The 19308-nt window shown below is 29.6% G+C and overlaps 1 protein-coding gene across 1 annotated transcript in view; it reads left to right on the top strand.

The window, feature by feature from the left end:
- LOC145261042 (axotactin-like) overlaps nucleotides 1–19308 on the top strand; it is a 482064-nt gene that overhangs the window by 394901 nt on the left and 67855 nt on the right. The window contains exons 30-31 of the mRNA XM_080119191.1: nucleotides 136–372; nucleotides 8449–8519. Of these exons, the coding sequence (XP_079975317.1) occupies nucleotides 136–372; nucleotides 8449–8519 (308 nt within the window). The remainder of the gene's footprint in view (nucleotides 1–135; nucleotides 373–8448; nucleotides 8520–19308) is intronic.

Raw genomic sequence — 19308 nt, 5'->3', positions numbered from 1 at the left:
ATTTTTTGTTTGCTTCTGATGAATTAATAAATATTGCAATTTATTCAATTCTATTTGCATCATAAATTTTTTATTTTATACACATATATATATATATATATATATATATATATATGTTCTGTTTTTTTTTTTCAGTTCTTATCGTTGGTTTGGTAATCACAGGGATCTTACTGATCACGATCATCGCCATTTTACTCATGTGCTTCCGTACACACAAGCACCATTACGCCTCTCACCACGGCGAAGATGTCGAACTGAAGGAACCACTACATCCCGTCGGCAACCACATCCCTGCAAGTCCACCAATTATGACGAATAGTCATATGGCCACGTTTGATGAATTTAGTATGATAACGGCTACACTAAATAACGGTAAGACCCCCCCCCACTCACACACGCTTAGAACCGCACGCCTGTGGAACTCTGTTCCGTCTGCCTGCTTCCCACCTGACTACAACTTGGATGTCTTCAAGTCCAACGTTAACAAATTCCTAATGAACCGCCCCCTTAAGTAAACACACACACACACTTTGTTACAGTTAGGGAAGCAGCTCGCAGGAAGGGAATTCCAAAATCTAGCTGTTCAAGGGAAGGAACTAATCAGAGTAGAAAACTTTCCGGCATTTAGGGAACTCAACAGTGAAGAGTTGCGTAGTGGGTTTGTCGTTTCGGAGTCTATAAGGAACGAACTCTCACACACACACACACACACACACACACACACACCTACACTTTTTCGCTAAAATTTTGGAGAGTTGCAGGCAGAGCAGACATTATGGTAAATCACTAGAGTAGGAGTATCTAGAGAGTTGCTATGATATCATCCATTTTTAGGTAATTAAAAAAAAAATTTATTTATTTTTTTATTATTCACTTTCACACTCTGTTGTATATGGTCATATTTTGGGTTCATTCGCCTGTTCTTGTAAATAAGTAAAAATGAGATAGGATAGCCGAGAATTCGAACCTGGGAAGCTAGGTTTGGAATTAAGAATTCTGATCATAAGTTTAAAATAAATAATACAGATATGTCATTGAAAAGGAATGCGTCGTTAGTAATGTTATTGAAAAAAGGAATTTGATGATTCAATTCTGTTTATGAAAATGAAATGAAATTAAAATAAGGAATTTGAAACGAAAATGATAAACATTATTGTAAAATAGGTTAGTCGGAAATGAGGTTAGAGAATTTTTCTTTGCAAACATGTGTGGTCGATGCACGTGTTTTGGGCATGTTTTAGGCAACGTGAGGCATGTCAGGTCACGGGACCGATATGCACATTGTTTGGTCATGCAATGACGTCATGAGTAAGGGATGAGTTTTCAATATAGTTAGAGCTTTAGGAGTCAGTCAGAGAGAAGTCAGTGCCGGGACAGGGTCGGACAGACAGAGCTGACATCCGCCTTTGGAAGCGAAGGTTAGAAGAAGGAAATAATGTAGAGACTTTGAATTCCTTGGTGCGAAGCCATTGACCGGTCGAATGGAATAAACGAACATCATATTTTTGTAACCGTCGGCTTCGTGTTATGTCATTCAACAACAAAGGCATTGTGAATTTGTATTATAAGAACTTTGTGTATGAACTCATCTAAGAATGTGTCTCTATCATCTTAAGAATGTACCTCCCTCTCTGTTGTGGAGACGCCCACTAATTAACATAGGTGGGTGAGTGAGATATATAAAGGTATCAATCACCAATACCGGGGGGGGGGGGAGTCCGGCAACGACCGTCAAATAGGCAAGACGCTTATGCTGCCTCCAGTAGGACATGCAACACGCCACCTACTGGAATATCTCCAACTGAAGTATATCTGAAGATAAAGATAATGTTTATAGAAACACTCCCAGAACTGTATAAATGTCAATATCTCAATCTATCTTCTATCTATATGTCTCCTACATCTATCCCCCTCTCAATGTGTATTACATGTTCCCGGCTCTGTATTAAAATGTACCCTGTCTCTATCTCACTAATATGAACACCTAATATGCAACAATATATCAAGAGATGACGGGACATATAATGGGACTAACGACGATGATGTGAGGGAGAGAAGCATTTATACATATTATGGATTCTTATAACACATATTAGCGAGGAGAGAGAGTGATCAGTTCTTTTAACACAGGAGGGAAACAATCATTACTTATGGTGGAGGAGGGAGAGACATTACTTGGAAGTGGGTTATACAAAGTTCATATTAAGATGATTAACACATTACCTTCAATTGTTGAATGACGACACAAAGGCAACAGTTACAAAAATCGATGATGTTCTTTATTCCATTTGACCGGTCGAAATGATGATGACGTCAGGAATTCAAATTCGTTTCTACATGGTTAAATGTTCTCCCTTCGCTTCTAAAGGGACCCTCCTCTGATCATGTCCACTCTTTCCGACTGACTTTGCTGACTGCTCGAACCTGTCTGCTCGACTACCTTTATCTGACTAAAACTAGCTCCTATATTGAGAAATTCCCTTTCTGCTATGACTGCAGATGTATGGTTCCAAACAGGACCAACTCACATGACTAAGCACATGTTTGTCCAAAACACATTTCTGCAAACAAAGAATTCTCAACTAACCTATTTTTTCAATATATTTTTAATTTGTATTGTTCATTCTTTTTTAGCTGACCTTTTTAATTCAGTTTTCATAAAAGAATAAACAATTAATTATTTTTACAATACAAACAATATCTAACTATTTTATATGAAATTTAACAATAGCGAAATTTTAACACCTAATATGCAACAATATATCCCCCTCTCTATAATACACACAGAAGTGTGCGTTCTATCCCAACCATTATCAATGGACCAGAGGTCATCTCGTCAGCGTCAGACTAGGCCAAACTATTTGCAAAGAACTTTGCAGCGTATTCTACCCTATACGACGAAGGCCATCAACTCCCCATATTTCCTCCTATAACACAGAACAAGCTAGGTAACATACAAATATCCGTGCATGAGGTCGCCAAGCTAATAAAGAACCTAGATTCCAGTAAAGCAACTGGCCCTGATGGCATCCCAATTATAGTGTTAAAAAAGCTTCAACCAGAACTTGTTCCCATACTTACGAAACTATTTAAGCGCTGCCTTAAGGAGAAGTGCTTTCCGACTCACTGGAAGACCTCATCAGTTTGCCCTGTATTTAAGAATTCAGGTGATAAGTCATCTCCCTCTCAGTACAGACCTATAAGTCTCCTGTGTGTTATGAATAAGTTGCTGGAATCCATATTAAATAGAGAAATAGTCAACCACCTCAGCAGGAATAACCTTCTTAGTGACACACAATATGGTTTCTGCTCTGCAAGATCTACCGCAGATGTGCTGACGGTTATATCCAACAGGATTAGTGAATCTCTTGACAAAGGCTTCCTTTCTAGGGCAATTGCTCTTGACATATCAAAGGCCTTCGACAAGGTATGGCATAAGGGTCTACTTCACAAGATTTCCAGCTACGGTATAACTGGAAATGTTTTCTCAATCATTAAATCATTTCTCTCCGATAGGCTCATAAGAGTAGTGGTAGATGGACAAAAATCGGAGGCCTGCAATATAAATGCTGGAGTCCCTCAGGGGTCAATCCTAGGCCCAACTCTCTTCCTGATCTACATCAATGACCTCCCTAAACACATACTTAAATCATTCGTTGACATCTATGCTGATGACACGACCATCTACGGCAACACATCAAAGGCTGTAAATGACAAAGTTCTCTCTGATTCTCTCTCCTCTGATCTCGAGCGCGTGGTTCAATGGGGGAAGATGTGGCTGGTTACCTTTAATGCATCCAAAACCAAACTCCTATCCTTACATCATCAACGCTCTGATCCCCATCTGGCATCAATTGTGATGGATGGCTCTCGTCTGGGTGAGGCCCCATGTTTTGACAAGCTTCTGGGTTTGACCTTTACTCCTGATCTGAAATGGAACACGTATAGACAGAGTTAGACACCAGGGTCGTTTTTTAATGTGGAGAAAAGGAACAAAAATAAAAATTGTCTCAGTCATGAAAGTTATTTTCTCCACTAACTAAGAAAAAAATTGAAGTGTAGTATCAGAACAGATACTACACTTTGATCTTGACCCGAAGGTACCTGATGTTATCCATATACTTTATGGGTATAACTGAAGTGAAATTCAGAAATGAGATCTTAAAATATTTTTTAATTATTAATTAAAATATTATTAAATTAGTAATTAATATATTTTTAAATTATTAATTAAAATATTATAAAATTAGTAATTAAAATATTTTAAAATTATTAATTAAAATACTTTTTAATTATTAATTAAAATGTTTTTAAATTATTAATTAAAATATTTTAAAATTATTAATTAAAATATTTTTAATTTATTAATTAAAATATTATTAAATTAGTAATTTATATATTTCTAAATTATTAATTAAAATATTATTGAATTAGTAATAAAAATATTTTTAAATTATTAATTAAAATATTTTTTAATTATTAATTAAAATATTTTAAATTTATTAATTAAAATATTAATAAATTATTAATTAAAATATTATTAAATTATTAAGTAAAATGTTATTAATTAAAATATTTTTAAATTAGTAATTAAAATATTTTAAAATTATTAATTAAAATATTTTTAATTTATTAATTAAAATATTATTAAATTAGTAATTTATATATTTCTAAACTATTAATTAAAATATTATTGAATTAGTAATAAAAATATTTTTAAATTATTAATTAAAATATTAATAAATTATTAATTAAAATATTATTAAATTATTAAGTAAAATGTTATTAATTAAAATATTTTTAAATTAGTAATTAAAATGCTTTTAAATTATTAATTAAAATATTTTTTAATTATTAATTAAAATGTTTTTAAATTATTAATTAAAATATTGTTAGTTTGGTTCTTCCTAATTGTAGTGAAATTCTAAAAATCCAAATATTGAATTTCAAATGAAACCAACGGTATCTACTGAAGTGTCATATTACACACTAATGAACACATCCAAAAATTAGGAAAAACGATAAAGTAGAAAATTAATTAACTCCTTTTGACCTGAATTACAATGTAGATGATTAAAAAAAATATTTGGGGTTTGTATTTTATTTAAAATATTTTTCTCAAAATTATTTTGAAAGCCAAATACATAACTTTAAACATTTTTAGATTTGGGTTTGTATTACTGTACACATAGATTCGAAAAAGTTGTCAAAAAAACAAATATATAACAAATAAATATTATCAAAGGCAAGATAAGTTACTTTTCTACCAAACAGGATACATTTTTTGTGTTTTTATTCAATGTAACAGGTTTATTCAGCGCGAAAAACATGCAGTGTTTACCGATGTATTGGAAAATTCAAGATTGCGCCCGGTTCTCTCTTTAACACGGTAAGTTTGGGAAAAGATGTTATAAATAATAAACTAGACAAAATACTATTAAAAAAACACCGAATATATGTAAACTTATGTCACGGTAACATATATTGAGCGAATTGCTAACAGTATTTTGTCTAGTTTATTATTTATAACATCTTTTCCTGAACTTACCGTGTTAAAGAGAGAGTCGGGCGCCATCTTGAATTTTCCAATACATCGGTGAACACTGTATGCTTTTCGAGCTGAATAAACATGTTACATTGAATAAAAACACTAAAAGCATATCCAGTTTGGTAGAAAAGTAACTTATCTTGCTTTTGATAACATTTATTTGTTATATATTTGTTTTTTGACAACTTTTTCGAATCTATGTGTACAGTAATACAAACCCAAAAATATTTATTGTTAATTTTAGTTTAAAGAGTAATGATACTATGCTTGTCTTCAAACTAGAAAAGTTATGAAGTTCAAAAGCTAAACGACCACTTAGAATTTTTGCATTTCATAAAATTACCTTGATTATTAGCCATAGTGCTTGAAAAACGTGTGTTTATGACAGCAAACGAAACCCTCCACTCTCTGAGACAGATGACAGCATACTGAATGTAAGCAATGGACGGTTGCAATCTGGGGTATCTGGCATCTACCCAGATACTGAACTAATACGTACAAGGCGTGTTTGAATCAATTCCCACTTTATTTATGCCGTTATATTCATTTATTTACAACTGAATAAATTTGATTCCAGTTTCTTTTCATATCATATGGTTAATTTTAGATGGCGGCATACTGAATGTAAGCAGCGAACAGTTGTAATCTGGGGGTATCTGGCATCTACCCAGATACTGAACTAATACGTACAAGGCGTGTTTGAATCAATTCCCACTTTATTTATGCCGTTATATTCATTTATTTACAACTGAATAAATTTGATTCCAGTTTCTTTTCATATCATATGGTTAATTTTAGATGGCGGCATACTGAATGTAAGCAGCGAACAGTTGTAATCTGGGGGTATCTGGCATCTACCCAGAGACTGAACTAATACGTACAAGGCGTGTTTGAATCAATTCCCACTTTATTTATGCCGTTATATTCATTTATTTACAACTGAATAAATTTGATTCCAGTTTCTTTTCATATCATATGGTTAATTTTAGATGGCGGCATACTGAATGTAAGCAGCGAACAGTTGTAATCTGGGGGTATCTGGCATCTACCCAGAGACTGAACTAATACGTACAAGGCGTGTTTGAATTAATTCCCACTTTATTTATGCCGTTATATTCATTTATTTACAACTGAATAAATTTGATTCCAGTTTCTTTTCATATCATATGGTTAATTTTAGATGGCGGCATACTGAATGTAAGCAGCGAACAGTTGTAATCTGGGGGTATCTGGCATCTACCCAGAGACTGAACTAATACGTACAAGGCGTGTTTGAATTAATTCCTACTTTATTTATGCCGTTATATTCATTTATTTACGACTGAACAAATTTGTTCAACCAAGTCATAAAGGGTTAATGCCGAATCTAGCCATTTTGGTAACGCTGGGTATGGGGCAGCCAAACCAGCTGCTAACATTGCCCTGCTTTTTATTGAAACCAACCGAGAGCTCTTTTTTGTATCCTCGTTGTTCCCGTAAGTGCAATTGTTTGGATCTCACCAGGAATATTAGTTAGGTAGGACTTCAGGTTCTTCTTCATAAGCCCTGTGGTACCTATAATATATGATTGACATCTCCTTAAGATTCCAGTTTCTTTTCATATCATACATGAGACCTTGATATTTGGTCTGTTTCTTCCTTTCAGCTCTGTTCAGACCTCCATCATTAACCTAAACCCTAACCTTAACCCTAACCCGGACTCATTTCAACTAAGGTTGCAACTCTGACCTGAATTATGATATAGATGATTGAAAACGTATTTATGGTTAATTTTAGATGGCGGCATACTGAATGTAAGCAGCGAACAGTTGCAATCTGGGGTATCTGGCATCTACCCAGAGACTGAACTAATACGTACAAGGCGTGTTTGGATTAATTCCCACTATATTTATGCCGTTATATTTATTTATTTACGAATGAACGGATTAGTTCAACCAGGTCATAAAGGATTAATGAAACAGTTTTTGAAGACTATTAGCGAAAAATGAGTTTTGCAAAAACAACAAAAAAAAAAAAAAAAAAAAAAAAAAGAAGAAACTGGAGAGGTCTAATTTTAACAAAACGGAGGTAAATCTTTTCTGAAAACTGAACATTTTAGGCCAATTTAGCAAAATTTAATTTTCGCTAATTGTCTTTGAAAACTGTTTTCCTTAATAATTAATTTTTTGCCTTATCGTTTTTCATAATTTTTGGATATTTTCATTACTGTGACTTGATAATTCAATACATATTAGTTTTGCTTGAAATTCAATATTATATTTTTTTAATTTCGCTACAATAATGAAGACCTATTAGGTTTTTGGTTTATAATATCATTCTTTTATATCAAACTAGCGGAGGGGGCTTTGCTTGGTCGTAAAATACGCTTAAATATGATATTTTAATTTGTCCAGATTATTATAGAGTCGTGATTACAAAAGTAAAAAAAAAATTATTTGGGTGCCATCAGCTATAATTGAAACCAAAAGCAAGACTGTAGCATTCAAAGCTGGTGACGTTACCACTGTACCAACGTGACATGCGTAGGAACTGATTAAAAATAAACTAAGATGAATGTACAAAATGTATGACGATTTTTTTGATTTTGACCTTTTTTGACCCTTAAAAACTGTTTTAACCAACTAAAACCCCATTAAATAATGGTCCATTTAAAAATCCTATCATTTGAGGCCTCTAGCGCCGCTCTGCAACTTAGTTTTGGGAGAGATAGAGTTTGAAAATATGGAGACAAATAGACAGACATAGTGAGTTTTATATATTAGATTTTGTTTTGAAAAATTTGGTCTGGAGAAAGTCTTGGAGAGAGATATTGAAAATCTGTATTAACTTTGTTAAACAATTCTTGCAATGAATAATAAAGAATCCATTTATTTATGTCATTTTGTCTTCGTGATTTTCAGGCGGCATCGAAACAATACCAAACAAGGAGAATGGAATCGATCCAAACAACCGATTTTCCACTTCAAGTATTGTAAGTACAAAACGTCATTTTTTTTTTTAAACATTGGCCATCTTTTTTATTATTTTATTTTTTTATTTATTTTTTTTTTTTTTTTTTTGTATTTGCCCGAATCAAAGACTCAGCAATATTCGAATCGCATTTCCTGTTCATTCTTTGAATTTCACAAACAACCGATTCTCCACCTCAAGTCTTGAAAGTACAAAACGTCGATTCTTTTTCAAACATCAGCCATCTTTTTTCTTTTTTCTTTTATTTTTTGTATTTGCCCGAATCAAAGACTCAGCAATATTCTATTTGCATTTCCTGTTCATTCTTTGAATTTCACAAACAACCGATTCTCCACCTCAAGTCTTGAAAGTACAGGACGTTGATTCTTTTTCAAACATTAGCCATCTTTTTTTCTTTTCTTTTTCTTTTTTTTTTTCTGTATTTGCCCGAATCAAAGACTCATCAATATTCGAATCGCATTTCCTGTTCATTCTTTGAATTTCACAAACAACCGATTCTCCACCTCAAGTCTTGAAAGTACAAAACGTTCATTCTTTTTCAAACATTAGCCATCTTTTTTCTTTTTTCTTTTATTTTTTGTATTTGCCCGAATCAAAGACTCAGCAATATTCGAATCGCATTTCCTGTTCATTCTTTGAATTTCACAAACGACCGATTCTCCACCTCAAGTCTTGAAAGTACAAAATGTCGATTCTTTTTCAAACATTGGCCATCTTTTTTTCTTTTTTCTTTTATTTTTTGTATTTGCCCGAATCAAAGACTCATCAATATTCCATACACATTTCCTCTTAATTTTTTTCATTTTGCAAAAGTTCCCTACTTCCAACGCCAATAAGTCTTGAGCTTTATTTTCTGCATTCGGAAACTGATTCCTATTTGTACGAATCTGTGCTGCATAAAATTTGCTTTTTATTTTTCTTCGGTGATTTCTTCTCTGTGTTGAAATTTTACCCATTGCAGGTCGTCCATCGCATGCAGTTATGCACCTCAAATAAACATGCAGCAGTGTGTCTCTTTACACTAGTACAAAAATAAAATGTTTTCTATAAATGCAACAACGTTCAATACAATATGACTTACGTGCATTTTAGCGTAATTCTTCTTTTTTTTTTAATTCACCCCCAAAAATAGATTTCTGCGTTAATCACCAGTTCTCTATCTTTTGATTGAAATCTGAGGGTTTTTTTACAATCCGCACGGGTACAAAAAAGTTCTCAAAAAAAAAAAAAAAAATGTTACCAAAGGCAAGATGAGTTACTTTTCTACCTAACTGGATAAGTTTTTTTAGTGTTTTTATTTAATGTAAAATGTTTATTCGGTTTGAAAGACGAGTAATATTAAGCGCTACCGAAGAAGAAGAAAAATGGCTCCGATATCTTTGAAGACTCGATAATCACTTCAAAAAAAGGAATAAAAGAAAATGGTGGAATAACTACCACCATTTTTTCTTTTTTTTTTTAGTTTTTCTTTTTTTTTTTTCAGTTTTTTTTCTATTGTTTCGTGTATTCTTTCTCCTTTTTGTACTATTTTTCTTTTTCCTTTTTCTTTTATGCTTTAATTTTTTTCTTTTTTCTTTTCTTTTTTTTGTTTTTTCTTTCTATTTTTATTTTTATTTTTACTTTTTGCTTTCGCCTTTTTTATTCTTTTTTTCTTTTTCTTTCTTTTTTTCTTTTATTTTCTCTTGTTTTAATTTTTTTTATTTTCTTCTATTTCCATTTTCTTTTTTGTTTTCTTAATTATTTTTTCCTTTTTCTTCTTTCCATTTTTTTTTTTTTGCATTTTTTTCTTTTTTCTTTTTTTGTATTATTTTTTTCTTTTTATTCTTTCCGTTTTTTTTTTTTCATTTTTTTTTATTTTCTTTTTGTTTTGTATTATTTTTTTGCTTTTTCCTTGATCCTCATTTTTCCTTTTTTTTTTGTTCTTTTTCATTTCTTTTTCTTTTCCCTTTCCCTGTCACTTTTTTCTTCAATTTTCTTCGCTCTTTTCTCTTTTTGTTTTCATTCTTTTTATTCTCTTCATCTTTTATTTTCCTCCATTTTCCTTTTTTTTTTTTAAATTTTAATTTTTTGTTTTCTTTTTCCAACATTTTTTTTCATTTCTTATTTTCTGTTTTCTTTTCACTTTCAATTCTAATCGTGACTCCTGGTTTCATTTTATTTCAGCACCCTTTAGCTACGTCTTATTGAACTGACGATTTCATCGCATTTACGCCCGACTCTTATCCCCCGATCCCACAAATTATTTTCTTAATTTCATCTTTTTAAACGATCCCTCCCACACAATCAGACGCACACATCATTTTTCCATGCACCATTTATATATATATATATATATATATATATATATATATATATATATATATATATATATATATATATATATAAGAGCTTACTGCTCAAATACACCTTAATGTGTGTGTATGTATATATATATCGATATATATATAAGAGCTTACATATATATAAAGAACTTACTGCCCAAATACACCTTAATGTGTGTATGTGTATATATATATAGATATATAATGTATACATCTTATATAAAATATATATATTACATGTATATATATATATTACATATATATATATATTGCATACAAATATATGTAATATATATATAATATATATAAATATATATAAATATATATAATATATATGTAATATATATATATATATATATATATATATATATATATATATATATATATATATATATGAGAAAAAAAATTAAACTATAAGTTCAAATTTACAATCAAAATTTATTATTCGACTGAATACTCCAAAAAACAATTTACAAAGTCCTTATTCCGCGGCGGAGTTTCAAAGAATGCTAGGAAGAATAGCATTCTTTTAAACTCCGCAGAAGAGGAACTTTGTAAATTGTTTTTTTGGAATATTCAGTAATATATATATATATATATATATATATATATATATATATATATATATATATATATATATATATATATATATATATATATATATATATATATATTCACAGATGATTCACAGATGATTGCCGGAGCAAGAGTCATATTCTGCATTAAGTATCCTCTCATGAGTCCTCAGGTTACTTTTAAGGCCTACAGCTGACTTACAGGGACGATGACAGACATACCAAGTTCAATGTCTTAACGGGGTTGATTAGATCCGGATATATTAATGTGCTGCAAGCAATTATTTTCAAAAGTCAGACTTTTCCAGTTACGAATAGCCCAAATAACTTATAATTTTTCTCTGTCTTTCCCCGGACACGTATACTTATATAATACTTATAGCTCAGCAGTAACAATGCGGTTATATGCGTGAAATATAAAATATAAATTTGAATTCAGCGAAAGAATTCAAAAAAGAAAATTTTTTAATAGAAAGAAAGAAAAGAAAAACAAGAAAGAAAGAAAGAACCCAGCAGAACAAATAGGAAAATTGTGCGAAAAAGAAAGAGTGAAAAAAAAAACACTCGAACATGATATTGAGAATATTTGTATATATTCCTATTGTTACTGCTGGTTTTGTTTTATTAGACTGGGTTAGTGTACGGGAGAGATGGAGATACAAGATTTTACATTATTAGGGCCTTTCGTTACTAAAAAGCATAGCATAAATAAACGCTTGCAAAATAAACACACTCACACACACACACACATATATATATATGTATATGAGCAAACAGTTAATGAAATATGTTATATATATATATATATATATATATATATATATATATATATATATATATATATGAAAAAAAAAATTAAAACTACAAGTTCAAATTTAAAATCAAAATTTATTATTCGACTGAATACTCCAAAAAACAATTTACAAAGTCCTTATCCCGTGGAGTTTCAAAGAATGCTAGGAAGAATAGCATTCTTTGAAACTCCGCAGAAGAGGAATTTTGTAAATTGTTTTTTTGGAATATTCAGTCGAACAATAAATTTTGATTATAAATTTCAACTTACAGTTTTAATTTTATTTCGCTTATAAGCTCTACTATTGCGTATTGAGCTTTTTTAATTCGGTTGGGATTAAGTTTTTCTACATATAAATACTGTTACTTATATTAGTTTGAAATTTACCATAGCGTATATCAGGTAAACACTACATCCCTTTTGATTTCATTTCTTATATATATATATATATATATATATATATATATATATATATATATATATATATATATATATATATTATATACTTGTTTATTGTTATATAAACATGCTCACATCCCGCTGCTACAAACAGCCACTTGTTTCAATCAAACAACAGATATCATCAGGCAGCGACTTGACTATTCAAATGTTCAATGAATAACCTTATAATTATTCATTGAACATTTGAATAGTCAAGTCGCTGCCTGATGATATCTGTTGTTTGATTGAAACAAGTGGCTGCTTGTAGCAGCGGGATGTGAGCATGTTTATATAACAATAAACAAGTATTATCAGCTCTTTTTATTGAGCACTATCTAACAACCTCGTTGAATTCATTAGTCCATTACTTTTGAATAAAAAAAACCCGAGTAATATATATATATATATATATATATATATATATATATATATATATATATATATATATATATATATATATATATATATAAAATAAAAATTACAATAAGTTTACCAAGGTAATCAAAATGGTAAACTTAAAATATATTATAAATATTAAAGTATTAATATTTACAAGTAAAGTAATCTCAACCAGATGTAAAAGCTCAATAAAACTGAAAAGGAAATAGAGCTTATAATATGAACAAATGATTAATAAAACATGTTAAAAGACATCTTGAAAAAGAGTTAAAAACATATTTAATTTAAAAAAAGGAAGCACAAGATCAGTGGATAGTCCTTAATCCACGGAGTTTCGAAGAAATACTCTCCAAGTAAGATCTTTGACTTACTTGTAGTTTCATTAAATACTTTTATATGCAAAATCCGATCCTGCATTTTGCTAATTCCTGCCCTCTGATGAGAAGGAGAGTATTTCTTCGAAACTCCGCGGATTAAGGACTATCCACTTATCTTGTGCTTCCTTTTTTAAAATTAAATATGTTTTTAACTCTTTTTCAAGATGTCTTTTAGCATGTTTTATTAATCATTTGTTCATATATATATATATATATATATATATATATATATATATATATATATATATATATATGTATATAACTACTTCATTTATTCACATAAATTTAATATACGAAAGTATAGATTTATGCGTAAACTTTAAATATTTACTTCAAAAGTGCTCAATACATAGGTAGAGCTAGTTAGTAATTTAAAATTACTATATATATATATATATATATATATATATATATATATATATATATATATATTTCGAAGTATAAGGCGAACCTCAGATAAGACGAGGTACAAAATTGGAGCAAATTTTAATAAATTTATCATATATATCGGTTGTATAAGATGATTGATAAATCACGAAACCATGTTTGTTTAGCCTACGCTAGAGATTGCAACAGCCGCTATCTTATGAAAGATTTTTTTTTTTTAAGATGATTTTTAACTGTAAGGGTCGTTTTATATGCTGCAATATATGGTATATATATATATATATATATATATATATATATATATATATATATATGAAACTGTATATAAAGTGAATACGGAAAGTATAAAAGTTTATAACTTTATTTCTTTATTTCTGTCTTTGTTTTCTATTGGTGAAGTGCAGAAATACAAAATAATATTATGAAATAGATTAAAAAACTTATTTTTTGCAACAACATTTTCGACTGTACCTTCGGCTTTCCTCAGTGTAATGAAGAGGATGTACGTGTACAGAGGAGGGGGTGGTAAGAGGAAAAGATGTAGCAAATTAGAAGGTACTATGTAAGCCTTTATATATATATATATATATATATATATATATATATATATATATATATATATACATATATACACACACACGCATGTACATAATACACATATAAATAAAAATGAAAGAATAAATAAATAAAGACAAAGAAACGCGCCTTTCATGCCATGTACACATCTAACATTTTGAATTCCAACGATTAATTATATTCTAAAAGAGTACAGAGAACGTCTCCTTACGTGTCTTTTAAAGTTTAACGGCTATATGTTGTTTTGAGAAGGGGGAGACGTTATAATACTTGGAATGCGAACAGCTATATTTTTCGTTCGAAAAACAAGAAACAAAAATGGTGGGGGATGTTGTAGTTTGCTTAAAACATTGTGTATAGTGTGTAAGGTGCCGTGGTTGAAAGCTATGACAGCACAGTTTGGTAGAAAAAAACATGGTAAACAAAATAAATTACAATATCGAAAGATTTCAATAATTTTCGGTTCTCAACAAGTTTTTTCATGTTTCAAGGTGAATTTTCATTTGAAAAAAAAATGAAGTCAGTGCTGTAAAATAATATAATTCTTTGTGTTTACACATACGTTACCACCATTCTTACACATACGTTACCACCAAAACGATCGTCTACAAACCAAAGATGAAATGCAAATTCAAAAAAATTGTAATCGAAACTAAAGGCGTTACTAAAAAAAAGAAAAATTAAATTTTACACATTTTAAACTGAATTGTTTCTCAGTCAAATCCTTTTGACATAAGTTTTAAAAAAAACTCTTTGCATTTTTATTTTTTATATATGATTTTAATACGGAACTGTTATCATTTTAAATGAATTAAAACCGTAACATTCGTTTTATTTATTAAGAGTAAGTATAATGAATGTATTTGCATTTTAAAATAAATTGTTCTTAAATCAAATCCTTCTAACCTCCCTAGATAATTATGTTGTTCGGCCCACCAGTGTCGTAATAACCCCAACTCATCCTCTACATGCTTATAGGTACTAGTTAAATGCTTCCTAGTCTTGTCGAAATTATTGATTCCTTCTCTATACTCTCTGAGAGCGGTGATTTCTATAATAGGCAATACCTTAGCAGCTCTGTTCGACGTGGTCACTGAAGAAGGCATAGAGTTGATTAAACTATCAACAAAAGGATGGAGTACTGCTGCCATATCTAAAAACAGCCTATCCTGCCTTGACAGAGTACAAAATAGACTTTGTAGCTTAGTGGGGAATGCCCTTTTCTCTTCCCTGCACCCTCTCTCCCACAGAAGGGAAGTTGCGAGCCTGTTATCGTTATTTCGATGGGAAGTGCTCGTCTGATCTCCAATCTCTGGTCCTCCCTCGCCAATCTTTCACGAAAAACACCCATCTAGCTGAATCCACTGTCAATAATTTTCCCCACTCTTTATCTGTGCCTAAATCAAAATGTAGATTCCATGAACAAAGCTTCTTTCTTAGAAGTCCATTTGCCTGTTTCCCACCTGACTACAACTTGGATATCTTCAAGTCCAACATAAACAAATTCCTGATAAATTGCCCCCTTAAGTAAGACACTTTATCAGATCTCTATTACTAGCGATTACTACGATATTGTCCCATTGATTACTCTACATGCAATAACCCCTATCCCCGAGTGGCTTCAGGGCCTTGCTAAGTGGTGACTACCTTGTAAAAAAAAGCAAAAAAAAAAAAAAGATTTAGAAAAACTTTGGTCGATCCTTATTTAAGGATGGACTTATGAGGGTGGAGATGGCGAGAAATTATGAGGGTGGAGATGGCGAGAAATTATGAGGGTGGAGATGGCGAGAAATCGAGGAAGTGTTAATCCTATAATTGACCAATCACAAGTTTTGCATAAAGAAATATGAAACGTTTCTAGTAAGATTGAGACGGAACTTTCGAGAGGCGAAGTGTACTTCGAAATACTGCATATGGTAAGCCGGTTAAGACAGACTCAACAATATGTCTATGAGATGAGTATATTTGCTGATGACACCACGCTCTATAAGAGTCACGACGGGGAAAACATATTATTTAAACACATATTTAAGGAAATGACAGACACACTAGAGGATGACCTCCAGTCTGTAGTGGAATGTGGACAAAAATGGTTGGTCACATTCAATGCTTCTAAGACTAAGCTTGTTGCCTTCAATAATTACAAGAAATCCTTTCTACCACCAATAGCAATGGCCAACGACACATTACCTGAAAGTACTTCCTTTAAAATCCTAGGTCTAACGTTCATAGGGAACATGAGTTGGAACAGATGCATCGAGAGCATTGCCAAGGCCGCTGCAAAGAAGGTGGGCTCTCTCTACCTTGCTAGAAAGCTACTTACACCAACAACTAATTAAGATGAGGATAATAGTCCGAAATTTATAAATTAATTAATAATAATTACTTCTTTCTTTTGAATATATTCGCATAAATCCTTAATAATTACTCTTTCTTTTGAATATATTCGCATTTTAAAATGAATTGTTCCCAACTTAAATCCTAATAATAATTACTATTTCTTCCTGGTTTCGTGCTGATAATAAAAATACGTCACTAAATTTTCAAAAAGTATTTATGAAAAATTTTTTTTTATCCTGTTGTGCTTTGTTAAATCAAGTAAATAAAAATATAAATTAAAAACGTTTTATTTGTTTAAAAAATAATAGTTTTCCATGAGCGGTGTTTGGTACAATACCTGGACATGTCCATTTCCATCTTTTCCTATCTTCTACCGATTTATTAGTAGTATCCAGAAAAATATTTGTAAAATTTTTAGTATTTTTATAAGAGAGTAAGTAACTATGATAAATGTATTTGCATTTTAAAATGAATTGTTCCCAAGTCAAATCCTGTTGACATAACAAGTTAAAAAAACAACTCTTTATATTCTTATTTTTAAGTCTAATTTAATAAAGAGCTTTTACAATTTTAAATCAAATTAATTTGTTTTATTTATTTAAAGTAACTACCATAAATGTATTTGTATTTTAAAATGAATTGTTCCCAAGTCAAATCCTGTTGACATAACAAGTTAAAAAAACAACTCTTTATATTCTTATTTTTAAGTCTAATTTAATAAAGAGCTTTTACAATTTTAAATCAAATTAATTTGTTTTATTTATTTAAAGTAACTACCATAAATGTATTTGCATTTTAAAATGAATTGTTCCCAAGTCAAATCCTGTTGACATAACAAGTTAAAAAAACAACTCTTTATATTCTTATTTTTAAGTCTAATTTAATAAAGAGCTTTTACAATTTTAAATCAAATTAATTTGTTTTATTTATTTAAAGTAACTACCATAAATGTATTTGCATTTTAAAATGAATTGTTCCCAAGTCAAATTCTGTTGACATAACAAGTTAAAAAAACAACTTTTTATATTCTTATTTTTAAGTCTAATTTAATAAAGAGCTTTTACAATTTTAAATCAAATTAATTTGTTTTATTTATTTAAAGTAACTACCATAAATGTATTTGCATTTTAAAATGAATTGTTCCCAAGTCAAATCCTGTTGACATAACAAGTTAAAAAAACAACTCTTTATATTCTTATTTTTAAGTCTAATTTAATAAAGAGCTTTTACAATTTTAAATCAAATTAATTTGTTTTATTTATTTAAAGTAACTACCATAAATGTATTTGCATTTTAAAATGAATTGTTCCCAAGTCAAATCCTGTTGACATAACAAGTTAAAAAAACAACTCTTTATATTCTTATTTTTAAGTCTAATTTAATAAAGAGCTTTTACAATTTTAAATCAAATTAATTTGTTTTATTTAACTACCATAAATGTATTTGCATTTTAAAATGAATTGTTCCCAAGTCAAATCCTGTTGACATAACAAGTTAAAAAAACAACTCTTTATATTCTTATTTTTAAGTCTAATTTAATAAAGAGCTTTTACAATTTTAAATCAAATTAATTTGTTTTATTTATTTAAAGTAACTACCATAAATGTATTTGCATTTTAAAATGAATTGTTCCCAAGTCAAATCCTGTTGACATAACAAGTTAAAAAAAACAACTCTTTATATTCTTATTTTTAAGTCTAATTTAATAAAGAGCTTTTACAATTTTAAATCAAATTAATTTGTTTTATTTAACTACCATAAATGTATTTGCATTTTAAAATGAATTGTTCCCAAGTCAAATCCTGTTGACATAACAAGTTAAAAAAAACAACTCTTTATATTCTTATTTTTAAGTCTAATTTAATAAAGAGCTTTTACAATTTTAAATCAAATTAATTTGTTTTATTTAACTACCATAAATGTATTTGCATTTTAAAATGAATTGTTCCCAAGTCAAATCCTGTTGACATAACAAGTTAAAAAAACAACTTTTTATATTCTTATTTTTAAGTCTAATTTAATAAAGAGCTTTTACAATTTTAAATCAAATTAATTTGTTTTATTTAACTACCATAAATGTATTTGCATTTTAAAATGAATTGTTCCCAAGTCAAATCCTGTTGACATAACAAGTTAAAAAAACAACTCTTTATATTCTTATTTTTAAGTCTAATAATAAAGAGCTTTTACAATTTTAAATCAAATAATTTGTTTTATTTATTTAAAGTAACTACCATAAATGTATTTGCATTTTAAAATGAATTGTGCCAAAATCGAATGATGAATGTATTTACATAATTTTTTTTTTTTTTTTTTTTTTGACAACAGAACATTAGAAATTATGTTGCGATTAAGCAAAAATAAATGCCGAATATCTTTTAGATTAACTTTTTTTTTGTGGAATATCAAAAAAGATAAAGGTCGCTTAGATTTTCAAAAAAATATTTATTTAATGTTTGTTTTTTTTTAATTTTATGTTAATTTCTTTAAATTAAAAAAAAAAGCTTTAAAAAATCGTATAGACTTAAGTGAGATTCGAACTCAGGTACTGACATCATAAAAAAAAGCTACTGCTTTAATG

Source organism: Euprymna scolopes, chromosome 37 (assembly GCF_053919585.1).
Source record: "Euprymna scolopes isolate OS-2025 chromosome 37, ASM5391958v1, whole genome shotgun sequence".
NCBI lineage: Eukaryota > Metazoa > Mollusca > Cephalopoda > Sepiida > Sepiolidae > Euprymna > Euprymna scolopes.
Note: the sequence above shows the minus strand (reverse complement) of the source record. Positions and strands in the feature narration are given on the sequence as shown.